Source organism: Saimiri boliviensis, chromosome 11 (genome assembly GCF_048565385.1).
Source record: "Saimiri boliviensis isolate mSaiBol1 chromosome 11, mSaiBol1.pri, whole genome shotgun sequence".
In the NCBI taxonomy this organism is placed as follows: Eukaryota; Metazoa; Chordata; class Mammalia; order Primates; family Cebidae; genus Saimiri; species Saimiri boliviensis.
The window spans coordinates 44,512,832-44,529,601 of NC_133459.1; the positions used below are offsets into that span (position 1 = coordinate 44,512,832).

Genomic DNA, 16,770 nt, shown 5'->3' on the forward strand with positions numbered 1-16,770 from the left:
CAATAAAATTTCATATTTATGCATAAAAACCAAGGTAATACATTATTAATAAGACTTAATTTGAAACAAAAATCTATTCATTTCAAAGCCATTCATTTCTAATACAGAAAGTGCCCTAAAAAAGTTCACTTTCTGTATCAGATAAACCCAAAGAGAATCATGGAGAAAGGCATTTGCAATGCCACCAAAGTTTAAAACTTGTCAGAAATGAGAATCAAAATCCTCATGCTTTACAACAAGACATGGAAGTCCATTCTTGCCATTTCAACATTATACTGGAGGTCCTAGCTAGGGTAAGGAGGGGAAAACAATGAAATAAAAGGCATCTTAGTTTTAATTCAGATTTAAGAAGTAAACAATCTTTTTTTTTTTTTTTTAAGCCAAGATCTCACTCTGTGGCCCAGGCTAGAGTGTACTGGTACAATCATGGCTTACTGTATCCTTGACCTCCCTGGGCTCAGGTGATCCTCCCACTTCAACCTCCCAAGGAGCTGGGACTACAGCTGTGTACTACCACACCTGGCTAGTTTTTGCATTTTTTATAAAGACAGGGTTTCATCATGTTGCCCAGGCTGGTCTTGAACTCCCGGGCTCAAGTGATCCACCCATGCCTCCCAAAGTGCTGGGATTATAGGTTTAAGTCACTGCACCCAGCCAACAATTTTTTTTTTTTTTTTTTTTTTTTTTTTAAGACGGAGTTTCGTTCTTGTTACCCAGGCTGGAGTGCAATAGCGTGATCTCGGCTCACTGCAACCTCCGCCTCCTGGGTTCAGGCAATTCTCCTGCCTCAGCCTCCTGAGTAGCTGGGACTACAGGCACATGCCACCATGCCCAGCTAATGTTTTGTATTTTTTTAGTAGAGACGGGGTTTCACCATGTTGACCAGGATGGTCTCGATCTCTTGACCTTGTGATCCACCCGCCTCAGCCTCCCAAAGTGCTGGGATTACAGGCTTGAGCCACCATGCCCGGCTAACAATCTTTATTTATAGATGATATGATCTTGTATAGAGAAAATCCTAAGGAATACATAAAATTAAAAAAAAAAACATTAGATTATGAGTGCAGCAAGGTCACAGAATAAACTGTATTTCTATGTACTGGCAATGAACAATCTGAACATGAAATTAATAAACAATTCAATTTACAATAGCATTAAAAGGAATAAAATAATTCAGAATAAATTTAACCAAAAAAAGTACAAGGAACTGAAAATTATAAAACATTGTTGAAACAATCTGAAGACCTAAATTAAAGACATCCTATGATGAATCAAAAGACTTATTAATAGTGTTAAGTTGGTGATAATCTCCAAATTGATCTCAAATTCAATGCAATCTCTGTAAAAAAGCCAACTGGCTTCTCTGCAGGAACTGACAAGCTGATCCTAAAATGCATATGAAATTCAAGGTACCCAGGATAGCCAAATTTTTAAAAGATCAAATTTGAAGGAATCACACTTTCTGATTTCAAAACTTACTACAATGCTATAATAAGAGAGTATGGCACTGGCATAATGATAGAGAGACATATAGATAAGTGAACAAAATAGAAAGCTCAGAAATAAACCCTCACATGTATGGTCAACTGATTTTCAACAAAGGTCCTAAGACAATTCAATGGGGAAAGAACAGTGTTTGCTTGTTTGTTTGTTTTTTAAAGATGGAGTTTCACCATGATGGCCAGGCTGGTCTTGAACTCCTAACCTCAGGTGATCCACCCACCTCAGCCTCCCAAAGTGTTAGGATTATAGGCGTGAGCCACCGCGCCCGGCACAAGAACAGTGTTTTTAATAAATGATGCTGGGACAACTGGATACCCAAATACAAATGAGGGTGGATCTCTACCTCACATCACATATAAAATTAAATCAAAATGCATCAAAGACCTAAATACAAAAATTAAAACTATAAAACTCTTAGAAGAAAGCATAACTGTAAGTCCTTATGACCCTGGATTCAGCAATGCTTTCTTAATTATAATAAAAGCATAAGTAACAAAGGAAAAAAGTAAATTAGACATTCAAAATTTAAATTTTTATGCTTGAATAGCATCAAGAAAGTGAAGAAAACACACATAATGGGAGAGAAAATTTGCAAATTATATATTTGACAAATAATCCAATTTTAAAACATAAATTCAATAGATATTTCTTCAAAGAAGATAAACAGATGACCAAAATACACATGAAAAGATGCTTAACATTATTAGCCATCAGGGAAATGCAAATCAAAGCCACAATGAGATACCCATTTATACTTATTAGAACAGCTATAAAAGAAAAAGCAAATAATAACAAGCATTGGATGTGGAGAAACTGGAGCCCTCAGACACTGATGGTGGTTATATAAAATGGTGCAGATAGCTTAGGAAACAGTCTGGGAGATCCTAAAAAAGGTTAAACACGGTGAGGTGCGGTGGCTCACACCTGTAATCCAAGCCCTTTGGGAGGCTGAGGTGGGTAGATCAGTTCAGGTCAGGAGTTCAAAACCAGCCTGGCCAACATGGTGAAACCCTGTCTCTACTAAAATACAAAAATTAGCTGGGCATGGTGATGTGTGCCTGTAATCTCAACCACTTTGGAGGCTGAGGTACAAGAATTGCTTGAAGCCAGGAGATGGAGGTGGCAGTGAGCCAAGATTGCCCCACTGAACTCCAGCTTGGAAGACAGAATGAGTCATTGCCTCAAAAAAACAAAAAACTTCTCAGACATTAGATAACAGGCAATGTAAAACTGTGATCCCTGAGAAAATGAAACAAGGTAAACATAGCTAGGGAGAGGCTTTCTGAAAAGAGGTACAAGGAAGGGGATCTGAAGCAGAGTACAGAAGACAGAGCTGATACAGAAGACAGAGATCAGAGTTTGGTACAGTATAGAGGTCCCCTTCATAATATTTACAATGTCTATCATCCAATCAAAAGTAAACAGAAATGTGGAGAAGCCAGAAAAAAAAATGTTACTCAAACCAGGAATTTAAAAAGTGAAAAAGATAGGCACCATGGTACATGTCTGTAGTGCCAGTTACTCAGGAGGCTGAGGCAGAAAGACCACTTGAGCTCAGGAGTTTGATATCAGACTGAGCAACATAGCAAAACCTTGTCTCTAACATTTTAAAAGTCAACAGATACAGATCCAAACATTACAGAGATGATGAAATTAGCAAAGACTTTAAAACCAATATTATTAATTGTTAGGGGATCCAAAGGAAAATATAAACATAAGGAGAGAAAAAGAAGACCTAAGAAAACGGATCTTCTAGAGCTAAAAAATACAATATCTAAAATGAATAATTCCATAGATGGTATTGAACATAGCAATCTATAAGTCGGGATACTCTAAAGGATTCATAAACTTGAAGACAGAGCAAAACAAACTACCCAAACTGAAGCACAGAGAGAAAAAAAGAGTGGGAAAATATGTAATATATGCATATGTACATATATATAAATAACTGGAGTCCCAGAAAGACAGGAGAATATTTGAAAAAATATGGCAGAAAACATTCGAATTTGATTAAAGCTATAATCCCACAGATTCAAGAAGTACAGTGAATTCCAAGAAGGTTAAACACAAAATCCCAACAAGACACATCATAATCAAATTACTGAAGACCCATGATGAAGAGAAAATCTTAAAAGCTGAAAAAGAAGAAATACATTACATATGGGGAAACAAAGATAAAAATCACTACTGACTTCTTGTCAGAAACAATTTAAGAAATTAAAAAACATCGGCCAGGCGCGGTGGCTCAAGCCTGTAATCCCAGCACTTTGGGAGGCCGAGGCGGGTGGATCACAAGGTCAAGAGGTCGAGACCATCCTGGTCAACATGGTGAAACCCCGTCTCTACTAAAAATACAAAAATTAGCTGGGTGTTGTGGCACACTCCTGTAATCCCAGCTACTCAGGAGGCTGAGGCAGGAGAATTGCCTGAACCCAGAGGCGGAGGTTGCAGTGAGCTGAGATCATGCCATTGCACTCAAGCCTGGGTAACGAGAGCAAAACTCCGTCTCAAAAAAAAGAAATTAAAGAACATCTTCAGGGTGATGAAAGATAAAAAAAGCAACCTAAGGCCAGATGCAGTGGCTCATACATATAATCCCAGCATTTGGGAAGCCAAGGTGGGTGGATCATCTGAGTTGGAGACCAGCCTGGCCAACATGGTGAAACCCCATCTTTACTAATAATATAATAATACAAAAATTAGCCAAGCATGGTGGTGCACACCTGTTATCCCAGCTACTCAGGAAGCTGAGGCAGGAGAATCACTTGAATCCTGGAAGTGGATGTTACAGTGACCCAAGATTACGCCATTGCACTCCGCTATGGGTGACAAGAGTGAAACTCATCTAAAAAAAAAAGCAAATTCTATACCCAGCAAAAAATTCTATACCCAGCAAAAAAATCTTTCAAAAATGAGTACAGGTTGGGTGCAGTGGCTCACACCTGTAATCCCAGCACTTTGGGAGGCCAAGGTGGGTGAATCACCTGAGGTCTGGAATTCAAGACCAGCCTGGCCAACATGGTGAAACCCATCTCTACTAAAAAATACAAAAATTAGCAGGGTGTGATGGCGGGCACCCATAATCCCAGCTACTTAAGAGGATGAGGCAGGAGAATTGCTTGAATCTGAGAGGTGGGGTGTAGTGAGCTGAGCTCATATCACGGCACTCCAGCCCAGGCAACAGAGCAAAACTGCCTCAAAAAAAAAAAAAAAAAAAAAAAAAGGAGAAAAAAAAGACAGTTTTAGAAAATAAGAGAAGTTAATCACTACCAGACCTGCATGGGAATAAATATTAAAAGAAGTTCTTTGAGCTAAGAGAAAATGATGTGAGACAGAAATTAAATTCGACACAAAAGAATGAATAGAACTATGCGTTGGAACCAAATTATTTTCTGTGTCAAAAAAAAAAAAAAGAATGAATAGAACTAGCAATAGTAAACATATAGGTAATTATAAAAGACTTTCTCATTTTAAAACTTTTTGAACATATTTATATAAAACAACACATGAGTTTTACAACACATAGAAATATAGAAGTTGAACAATAGCACAAAGTATGGGGGGGGGAAATAAAAAATTATATATATACTTTTGGGGATCTAAGGAAAAATATAAACATGAGAACAGAAAAAGAAGACATAAGAAAACAGATCTTCTAGAACTAAAAAATACAATATCTAAAACAAAAAAATCCATAGATGGGATTAAACACCGTGAACTAGAAGTCTGGATACTTTAAAGCAGGCATCCCCAAACTACGGCCCGTGGGCCGCATGCGGTCCCCTGAGGCCATTTATCCAGCCCCCCGCTGCACTTCAGAAAGGGGCAACTCTTTCATTGGTGGTCAGTGAGAGGAGCACAGTATGTGGCAGCCCTCCAACGGTCTGAGGGACAGTGAACTGGCCCCCTCTGTAAAAAGTTTGGGGATGCCTGCTTTAAAGGATTAATAAACTTGAAGACGGAGCAAAACAAACTACCCACACTGAAGCACAGAGGGAAAAAAGAGTGAGAAAAAATTAACAGAGCTTTAATGGCTGTAGGACAATATTGGGTGGTCTTACTTATACATATACGTGTATAATTGGCGTTCCAGAAAAGAAAAAAAATATATATATATATATATAAAATTTTATTTTAATTTTCACACACACACACATACACACCCCTAAAAATATATATTTTTTGCCGGGCGCGGTGGCTCACGCCTGTAATCCCAGCACTTTGGGAGGCCGAGGCGGGTGGATCACGAGGTCAAGAGATCGAGACCATCCTGGTCAACATGGTGAAACCCCGTCTCTACTAAAAATACAAAAAATTAGCTGGGCATGGTGGCGCGTGCCTGTAATCCCAGCTACTCAGGAGGCTGAGGCAGGAGAATTGCCTGAGCCCGGGAGGCGGAGGTTGCGGTGAGCCAAGATCGCGCCATTGCACTCCAGCCTGGGTAACAAGAGCGAAACTCCGTCTCAAAAAAAAAAAAAAAAAAAAATAGGCCGGGCGCGGTGGCTCAAGCTTGTAATCCCAGCACTTTGGGAGGCCGAGGTGGGTGGATCACGAGGTCGAGAGATCGAGACCATCCTGGTCAACATGGTGAAACCCCGTCTCTACTAAAAATACAAAAAATTAGCTGGGCATGGTGGCACGTGCCTGTAATCCCAGCTACTCAGGAGGCTGAGGCAGGAGAATTGCCTGAACCCGGGAGGCGGAGGTTGCGGTGAGCCGAGATCGCGCCATTGCACTCCAGCCTGGGTAACAAGAGCGAAACTCCGTCTCAAAAAAAAAAAAAAAAAAAAAATATATATATATATATATATATATATTTTTTTTTAAACTATTTTTTTTTCTTTTTTGAGACAGAGTCTCACTCTGTCACCCAGACTAGAGTGCAGTGGCACAGTCTCAGGTCACTGCAACCTCCGCCTCCTGGGTTTAAGTGATTCTCCTGCCTCAGCTTCCCGAGTAGTGGGGACTACAGGCATGTGCCACCACACCCAGCTAATTTTTGTATTTTTGGTAGAGACAAGGTATCACCATGTTGACCAGGATGGTCTTGAACTTCTGACCTCAGGTGATCAACCCGCCTCTGTCTCTCAAAGTGCTGGATTTGAGCCACCGTGCCCGGCAAAAGTATATTTTTATAAGGTCCTTACTTTCTTTCTGTCTTTTTTTTTGAAAGTCTCGCTCTGTCACCTAGGCTGGAGTGCAGTGGTGCCATCTCCTCCCTGGTTCAAGCGATTCTCCTGCCTCAGCCTCCCGAGTAGCTGAGACTACAGGCATGCACCACCACGCCTGGCTAATTTTTTGTGTTTTTTTTAGTAGAGAAGGGGTTTCACCGTGTTATCCAGGATGGTCTCGATCTCCTAACCTCATGACCTGCCCACCTCAGCTTTCCAAAGTGCTGGGATTACAGGCATGAGCCACTGTGCCCAGCCAAGGTCCTCACTTTGAAGTGATGCAGTATATTGTAGATTTCATACACTAAAAATATAAAATGTAAACCTGTGATATTATGAAGTACATACTTAGTCTTCAACCCACTTTCTGGCAATGACTGATGGCTGGAAGCCCATAGCTTCAGAATCGGGGCTGGTCACCAGAAGGACCAAGACATGATGAGAGGATTAGAACTTTCAGTCCCATCCACTGACTTTCGGGGAGGGGAGAGAAGCTGAAGATTAAGTTAATGATTTAATCAATCATGCCAATGTAATAAAGTCTCCATAAAAACCCGAAAGGGCTGAATTCAGAGAACTTTCTGATAGTTGAGCACCTGGAAGTTTTCAGAGGGTGGCATAACCAGAGGGCATAGAAGTATCATGCCATACCCCCATACCTCCCCTATGTATCTCTTCATCTGTATCCTTTGAAATATCCCTTATCATAACCTGATAAACACAAGTAAGTGTTTCCCTGAGTTCTATGAGCCACTCTAGCAAATTAATTGACTCCAAAGAAGGTGTGAGAACCCCAACTTGGAGCCAGTTGGTCAGAAGTTCCAGAGGCCTGGACTTGGACGGGTGCCTGAAGGAGGGGGCAGTCGTGAGGACTGAGCCCTCAACTGTGAAGTCTGAGGCTATCTCCGTAGATAGTATCAGAATTTAACTGAATTAGAGGACACCTAGCTGGTGTCTGCTGCTTGATGTATAGGGGAAAACCCACACACAGATTCACTCACAGAAGTTTTCTGTGTTAATGATTGTTGTGATGTGAGATCAGAGTAGAAAAACATGTTGAGTATGTTTTTTCCACCCACAAAATCCTAAAGCCATCACCAAGAAAAAGGTTGAAGAAATATAGCTAACTAGACAATAAAAGAAATAAAACAGAATACTAAAACAATCAACATAATGATAAAAAGAGGAAAAAAGAATCAAAGAATAGACTTCATACACAGAAAACAAACGGCAAGGCCAGCCACGGTGGCTCACACCTATAATCCCAGCATTTTGGGAGGCCAAAGTAGGGGGATTGCTCAAGGTCAGGAGTTTGAGAACAACCTGGCCCAAATGGTGAAAGCCCATCTTTACTAAAAATATAAAAATTAGCTGGGCATGGTGGTGGGCACCCATAATCCCAGCTACTCGGAGGCTGAGGCAGGAAAATCGCTTGAACCTGGGAAGCAGAGGTTGCAGTGAGCCAAGATCATGCCACTGAACTCCAGCCTGAGCAACAAAGCAAGGTTCTGCCTCAAAAAAAAAAAAAAAAAAAAAAAGAAAGAAAGAAAGAAAGAAAAGAAAAGAAAAAGAAAAAGAAAAAAACAAAAACAAACAGCAAAATAGGAGTCTACAAACCAACTATATTTGTAATTACATAAAATATAAGGCTGGGCACGGTGGTTCATGCCGATAATCCTAGCACTTTGGGAGGCTGAGGCATGCAGATCACAAGGTCAGGAGATGAAGACCACCCTGGCCAACATGTAAAACCCAGGATCTACTAAAAATACAAAAAATTAGCCAGGCATCATGGTGCACACCTGTAGTCCCAGCTATTCAGGAGGCTGAGGCAGGGGAATCGCTTGAGCCCAGGAGGTGGAGACTGTAGTGAGCCAAGATCCTGTCACTGCACTCCAGCCTGGCAACAAAGCAAGACTACGTCTCAAATTAAAAAAAAAAAACAGGCCGGGCGCGGTGGCTCAAGCCTGTAATCCCAGCACTTTGGGAGGCCGAGGCGGGTGGATCACGAGGTCAAAAGATCGAGACCAACCTGATCAACATGGTGAAACCCTGTCTCTACTAAAAATACAAAAAATTAGCTGGGCATGGTGGCGCGTGCCTGTAATCCCAGCTACTCAGGAGGCTGAGGAAGGAGAATTGCCTGAACCCAGGAGGCGGAGGTTGCGGTGAGCCTAGATCGCGCCATTGCACTCCAGCCTGGGTAACAAGAGCGAAACACCGTCTCAAAAAAAAAAACAAAAAACAAAAAAAAACATATATATATGTGTGTGTATACATATACATACATACATACATACATACATATATATATATATATATATATATATGAACTCTAAAACATTTGAAGTCAGAGATTGTCAAAGTGAACTTAAAAAAAGACCACAACTGGCCAGGCGCGGTGGCTCAAGCCTGTAATCCCAGCACTTTGGGAGGCCGAGGCGGGTGGATCACGAGGTCAAGAGATCAAGACCATCCTGGTCAACATGGTGAAACCCCATCTCTACTAAAAATACAAAAAAATTAGCTGGGCATGGTGGCTCGTGTCTGTAAACCCACCTACTCGGGAGGCTGAGGCAGGAGAATTGCCTGAATCCAGGAGGCGGAGGTTGTGGTGAGCCAAGATCGCGCCATTGCACTCCAGCCTGGGTAACAAGAGCAAGACTCTGTATCAAAAAAAAAAAAAGACCACAACTATATGCTGTCTACAAGTGCAATTTGTAAAGATACAGAGAAGCAAGGCCGGGCGTGGTGGCTCACGCCTGTAATCCCAGCACTTTGGGAGGCCGAGGCGGGTGGATCACGAGGTCAAGAGATCGAGACCATCCTGGTCAACATGGTGAAACCCCATCTCTACTAAAAATACAAAAAATTAGCTGGGCATGGTGGCGCGTGCCTGTAATCCCAGCTACTCAGGAGGCTGAGGCAGGAGAATTGCCTGAACCCAGGAGGCGGAGGTTGCGGTGAGCCGAGATCACGCCATTGCACTCCAGCCTGGGTAACAAGAGCAAAACTCTGTCTCGGGAAAAAAAAAAAAAAAAAAAAAAGATATAGAGAAGCAGAAGGAAAGAGAAAGATATACTATACCATGAAAACACTAATGAAAAGAATGCTTAGAGGCTAGGTGTGATGGCTCACACCTGTAATCCTAGCACTTTGGGAGGCCAAGGCAGGCAGACTACTTGAGGTCAGGAGTTTAAGACCAGCCTGGCCAACACAGCAAAATACCATCTCTACTAAAAATACAAAAAGTAGCTGGGCATGGTAGCACATGCCTGTAATCCCAGCTACTCGGGTGGCTGAGGCACAAGAATCCCTTGAACCCAGGAGACAAAGGTTGCAGTGAGCTGTGATCATGCCACTGTACTCTAGCCTGGGTGACAGAGTGAGACTCTGTCTCAAAAAAAAAAAAAAAAAAAAAGTAGACTTCAGTATAAAGAATTACCAGAGACAAATCAAAATATGTGAAGCAGCTAGGGGCAGTAGTTCACGCCTCTAATCCCAATCCCAGCACTTTGGGAGGCCAAGGCAGGCAGATCACGAGGTCAGGAGTTCAAGACCAGCCCACCCAACATGGTGAAACCCTCTTGCTACTAAAAATACAAAAATTCGCTGGGTGTCATGGTGCATGCCTGTAATCCCAGCTACTCAGAAGGCTGAGGTGGGAGAATCGCTTGAACCCAGGACATGGAGGTTGCAGTGAGCCGAGGTTGCACCACTGCATTCTAGCATGGGCGACAGAGCAAGACTCCATCTCAGAAAATAAATAAGCCCCCCGAGTAGCTAGAACCAAAGGTGCATACCACCATGCCCAACTAATTTTGTTGTTTATTGTACAGACAGTCTCACTGTGTTGCCTAGGCTGGTCTTGAACTCCTGGGCTCAAAGGATCCTGTCATCTTGGCTTCCCAAAGTGCTGGGATTACAGGTATGAGCAACCATGCCCAGCAGTACAAAAAAAATTTTTTTAATTAGCTGGGCAGGAGTTCAGTGTTACAGTGAGCTATAATAATTATATCAGTATACTCCAGCATGGGCAACAGAACAAGACCCTGTCTCTAAAAAAATTTAAAAATAAATATATAATCCAGAAAAGAGCAAACTCAATTAAAAACAAACAGAGAAAAGGGAAAACTAAGAACAGAAATCAATATAACAGAAAATCGACAATAGAAAAAAGCAAATACACCGAAAATTACTTCTTTGAAAGGAAAAAAAGTTCATGAATGATCAATATCTGAAAGACAGTGCATCACCACAGATCATACAGACAATGAAAGAATACCAGGAGACTAAACATCTGAAATCATCCAACCTACCTCTTCAAAGGAATATTTTTCTACAGTATGAAGAGCATCATGGGTCTCATTCCATCCTCCAATAGAATAGATGCAGTCATTGAGTGCAGCCACGCCAAGATATGCTCTCCTGGTTCCCATTGGAGGAAGTGGAGACCAACGCTTAGAAAGTGGATCATAGACTTCAAAAGAACGAAGTTCTAGTCCTTCATTGCTGATGCCCCCAATTACATAAATTAAACCTGGAAATGAAATATTTTTGCTCAGATGCCATAGAAAGTAGGATACAAATAGTGACAAAAAGTAATGACTGTGATCTATGTTTCCTATGCTGATGCTATGTTTAATCTAGGGCTTAAAATATTATTTAAGAGAAAATCAACTTTGTCAAGTTTATCACCTTACTATTCGGCAAGTTGCAAAAAAAGAAGTGGAATTAATTTAAAATGGTATGGAGTTTTCAAATAACTTGAAATAATCTGTCAGCCAAGGATTTTCTTTTTTTGGAGATGGAGTTTCGCTCTTGCTGCCTAGGCTGGAGTACAATGGCATGATCTTGGCTTACTACAACTTCCACCTCCTGGGTTCAAGCGATTCTCCTTCCTCAGCCTCCTGAGTAGCTGGGATTACAGGCATGCACCACCATGCCCAGCTAATTTTGTATTTTTAGTAGAGATGGAGTTTCTCCATGTTGGTCAGGGTGGTCTCAAACTCCTGATCTCAGGTGATCCACCCACCTTCATCTTCCAAAGTGCTGGGATTACAGGCGTGAGCCACCATGCCCAGCCCAGCCAAGAATTTTCTATCTAATTGTCTGCTTGGTGATCTCAGGTTCCAGATCCCCTGCTACCACCCATATATAAAACAGGAAAGAGGTTGGGCGCGGTGGCTCACACCTGTAATCCCAGCACTTTGGGGGCCCGAGGTGGGCAGATCACAAGGGCAAGAAATCGAGACCATCCTGGCCAACGTGGTGAAACCCCCTCTCTACTAAAAATAATACTAAAAAAAAAAATTAGCCCAGCGTGGTGGTGTGTGCCTGTAGTCACAGCTACTGGGGAGGCTGAGGCAGGAGAATTGCTTGAAACCAGAAAACAAAAGCTGCAGTGAGCCAGCATGGTGCCATTGTACTCCAGCCTGGTGACAGAGCGAGACTGTCTCAAAAAAAAAAAAAAAATCATGAATTTTTTTTTTTTTTTTTTTTTTTAGAGACGGGGGACGGGGTTTCACCATGCTGGCCAGGATGGTCTCGAATTCTTGACCTCGTGATCTGCCTACCTCGGCCTCCCAAAGTGCTGGGATTACAGGCATGAGCCACCGTGCCCGGCCTAGAAACTTGGATTTTTTTTTCCCCTAAAAAATGTTATGCACTTAAGCTGGGAATGACATGGCCCTCTTTAATGACGACCTATCTGTTACTCAGCTAGACATAAAGTAGGGAATTTAAATTTAAATTGTATGTGGCTAAATTAAGGTATCAGAATAAATTACTACAGTACACAGTTGGGCACAGTGGTTCACAATCTCAGCACTTTGAGAGGACAGGGCAGGCAGATCACTTGAGTTTGAAACCAACCTGGGTAAAAAATACAAAAAATACAAAATCAGCCAGGCATGGTGGTGCATGCCTGCAGTCCCAGCTACTCAGGAGACTGTGGTGGGAGGATAGCTTGAGACTGGGAGGCAAAGGTATAGTGAGCCAAGATTGCACCACTGCACTCCAGCCTGGGCAATAGAGCCAGATCTTGTCTTAAAAAAAAAAAAAGCCGGGCGCGGTGGCTCAAGCCTGTAATCCCAGCACTTTGGGAGGCCGAGGCGGGCGGATCACAAGGTCAAGAGATCGAGACCATCCTGGTCAACATGGTGAAACCCCGTCTCTACTAAAAAAAATACAAAAAATTAGCTGGGCATGGTGGTGCATGCCTGTAATCCCAGCTACTCAGGAGGCTGAGGCAGGAGAATTGCCTGAACCCAGGGGGCGGAGGTTGCGGTGAGCCGAGAACGCGCCATTGCACTCCAGCCTGGGTAACAAGAGCGAAACTCCGTCTCAAAAAAAAAAAAAAAAAAAAATTACTACAGTAAAATATAATGTAATTTACATAGAATTTCCTTATAAACTCTGGCAATCTACAATTATTTTTGAATCTCTAGTGTTCTTCTTCATCTTCCAAAGTGAGGAGTTATGAAGAATGATATTTTAAGAAATGTGGGCTATACGTTAGTAAATTTGGGTTTTAGTTCCAGCCTTGCCAGTAACCAGCTATGAAAAAGCAACTCACAACCTTCCTGATCTCCAGCTTCCTCATCTATACTTAAAAACACTAAAATAGATAAGTTCAGGCCAGGCCTGGTGGCTCACGCCTGTAATCCAAGCACCTTAGAGGCCAAGGCAAGCGGATCACCTGAGGTCGGGAGTTCAAAGACCAGCCTGACCAACATGGTGAAACCCTGTCTTAAAAAAAAAAAAAAAAAGAGTGCCGGGCGCGGTGGCTCAAGCCTGTAATCCCAGCACTTTGGGAAGCCGAGGCGGGTGGATCACGAGATCAAGAGATCGAGACCATCCTGGTCAACATAGTGAAACCTCGTCTCTACTAAAAATACAAAAAATTAGCTGAGCATGGTGGCACGTGCCTATAATCCCAGCTACTCAGGAGGCTGAGGCAGGAGAATTGCCTGAACCCAGGAGGCTGAGGTTGCGGTGAGCCAAGATCGCGCCATTGCACTCCAGCCCGGGTAACAAGAGCGAAACTCCATCTCGAAAAAAAAAAAAAAGAAAAAAAGAAAAAGAAACTAAAACAGATAAGTTCAAAGATCCCTTTCTAGTTAGCTCTATGATTTTAGATGGGATGATAAAAATAATAAATAGAAAACAATATAACATTAAACAGTAAGATATAGTTGGCACCACATAATTTGCTAGTGGAAATCAGAGAAGGTAATCACAAAGCAGAGGAACTTCAGCAGGCTAGGCTGTCATACTACAATGAGAAAGTTGTTTTCTTCTCCACAGGTGCATATAAATCAGCTCTCCAATCCTAGACAGAGAATCAGGTTCTAGTTAAAACAGCTTACTACCTACCTCTCAGAGTGTAGTAGATAATTAAAATAATGTTTGTATACCACTTTAATATGTAACATAGAATTTTTAAAATCTGTCACAGAATTATATGCTATGTGAACTAAATTGCAATGTACTTTGTAGAAAAAAAAAAAAAAAGCTAAAGAAGCCTACAAATAGAGACCATGAAAATAGTTTGTATTTTTATTTATTTTTTGACACAGAGTCTCACTGTTGTCCAGGCTGTAGTGCAGTGGCACCATCTCACTCACTGCAACCTCTGTCTCTTGGGTTCAAGCAAATTCTCCTGCCTCAGCCTCCCTAGTAGCTGGGATTACAGGAGTGTGGTACCATGCCCAGCTAATTTTTGTATTTTTAGTAGAAATGAGGTTTCACCATTTCTTTGGTCTGGTTGGCCTCGAACTCCTGACCTCAGGTAATCCTCCTGCCTCAGCCTCTCAAAGTGCTGGGATTACAGGCATGAACCACCAAGCCTCAAAATTATTTTTGATATTCTCTTCCTACTTAGAAATATTTACTTAGATGTTCATGGGAGAGAAAAGACAATAACAGATAACACTTTAAATGCTTATTTTGCTAGTCAGATATTCCTGCTTATTTGCAATTTTTAATTCTAGCCTTGTTTATTTTGAAAAAAATCAATTATTTTGGCAATACAGAAATAAAAGTCAATAATAGGAGGTATCCGGGCGCGGTGGCTCAAGCCTGTAATCCCAGCACTTTGGGAGGCTGAGGCGGGTGGATCACGAGGTCGAGAGATCGAGACCATCCTGGTCAACGTGGTGAAACCCCGTCTCTACTAAAAATACAAAAAATTAGCTGGGCATGGTGGCACGTGCCTGTAATCCCAGCTACTCAGGAGGCTGAGGCAGGAGAATTGCTTGAACCCAGGAGGCGGAGGTTGCGGTGAGCCGAGATCGCGCCATTGCACTCCAGCCTGGGTAACAAGAGTGAAACTCCGTCTCAAAAAATAAATAAATAAAAAATAATAGGAGGTAAAAAGCAGAACTTCTATGCTGCTAATACCAGTCATTCAATACTAACAGACCTAAAACATACTTCTGTGAAAATAAGGCCTCAAACTCAAACAGTTTTGCAGAACTACATTTTCAGAAAAAAAAATTAATTTTTTTTTTTTTTTTTTTGAGACAGAGTCTCTGTTGCCCAGGCTGGAGTGCAGTAGCGCAATCTTGGCTCACTGGAACCTCTGCCTCCTGGGTTCCAGTAAATTCTCCTGCCTCAGCTTCTCAAGTAGCTAGGTCTACAGGCACACGCTACCACATCCAGATAATTTTTGTATTTTTTAGTAGAGACAAGGTTTTAACATATTGGGCAGGCTGGTCTCAAACTCCTGACCTTGTAATCTGCCTGCATCGGCCTCCCAAAGTGCTAGGATTATAGGCGTGAGCCACCATGCCCAGCTGAGGAAAAATATTTTATAGTCATTACCTTCCATTTCACAGCACCCAAAGTAGTAGCGTGACACAGCCATGTTGCCCACTACTTCCCATTTATTTTCATCAGGATCAAATCGTTCAATTGTGTTCCCTATCTCAGCTCCAACCCATCCACCTGTAACAAAATAGAAAAATGTTTATTTCTGGGATAAAGAAATCTTATTTATGACAAAGACCTTACAAAACATCTAAACCAAATACTTCATATTATGGATGAGTATCACATGAACCAAAGAGGTTATCTGTTCCATGATCACATGAAAAAGTCAGAATCTGACTACGAGTAGAACTCAGGTCCTTTGCAAAATTGATGCTCTTCTGAGAAAAAAAAAAAAAGAATTCAAGTATTTTAATTTGGTGTCAAATTTTCACTAAAGACTAAAACAAAACAAAACAAACAAGCCCCAAAACTTCAATATATTGCATGGGAAAGATGGTATTTTGCAAAACTATCTTTTTAAATGACTTCTGGCTATTCAGAATGTTTATCCTAATCAAGGAGAGCTCCAAGTCTAATCAGTGTATTCTGTGTATTTGGTGTAATTTCAAGAACTTCAAAAAGGCCCTTAATCCCCACAACAACATACTCTCCAATTCTTTTTTTTTTTTTTTTTTTTTTTTTTTTTTTGAGACGGAGTTTCGCTCTTGTTACCCAAGCTGGAGTGCAATGGCACGATCTCAGCTCACCGCAACCTCCGCCTCCTGGGTTCAGGCAATTCTGTCAGCCTCCTGAGTAGCTGGGATTACAGGCACGCACCACCATGCCCAGCTAATTTTTAGTATTTTTAGTAGAGACGGGGTTTCACCATGTTGACCAGGATGGTCTCGATCTCTTGACCTCGTGATCCACCCGCCTCGGCCTCCCAAAGTGCTGGGATTACAGGCTTGAGCCACCGCGCCCAGCCTCTCCAATTCTTAAAATTGAAAATATTATTTCTGAAAATTAACTAAAAAATGCAGATACTTATGGAAGTAATAGAATGTAATAGATTAAATCCACCTTCAGGTAAGTGATACTTTTTACACAATAGGTTTTGATGGGGGAAAGACCCTGAGTTAGAGTGAACTGAAGGAATGACAAGGAGAAAATAGGGGAGACTGAGGGCTATGTCAACTTATAAGTTCCCTAAGAACAACTTTGGTTCTAACATGCATTACACGGATAATTAAAGAAGTAGAATAGCTTACTCATAATCATTCACTACATCTACAAAAATAAAAATAATATAGTGCAGAATTTCCTTGTGATACATTTAAGTTTT

At 41.5% G+C, this 16,770-nt stretch overlaps 1 protein-coding gene across 6 annotated transcripts in view; it reads right to left on the reverse strand.

Annotated features, from left to right (window-relative positions):
• The window catches only part of IPP (intracisternal A particle-promoted polypeptide), a 61,448-nt gene that overhangs the window by 6,809 nt on the left and 37,869 nt on the right, over nt 1-16,770 (reverse strand). For all 6 annotated transcript variants that reach the window (XM_074380730.1, XM_003936896.4, XM_074380727.1 and 3 more), the window contains 2 exons: nt 15,501-15,623; nt 10,994-11,214 (listed from right to left, as the gene is read on the reverse strand). In XM_074380730.1, coding sequence (XP_074236831.1) covers nt 10,994-11,214; nt 15,501-15,623 — 344 coding nt within the window. The remainder of the gene's footprint in view (nt 1-10,993; nt 11,215-15,500; nt 15,624-16,770) is intronic.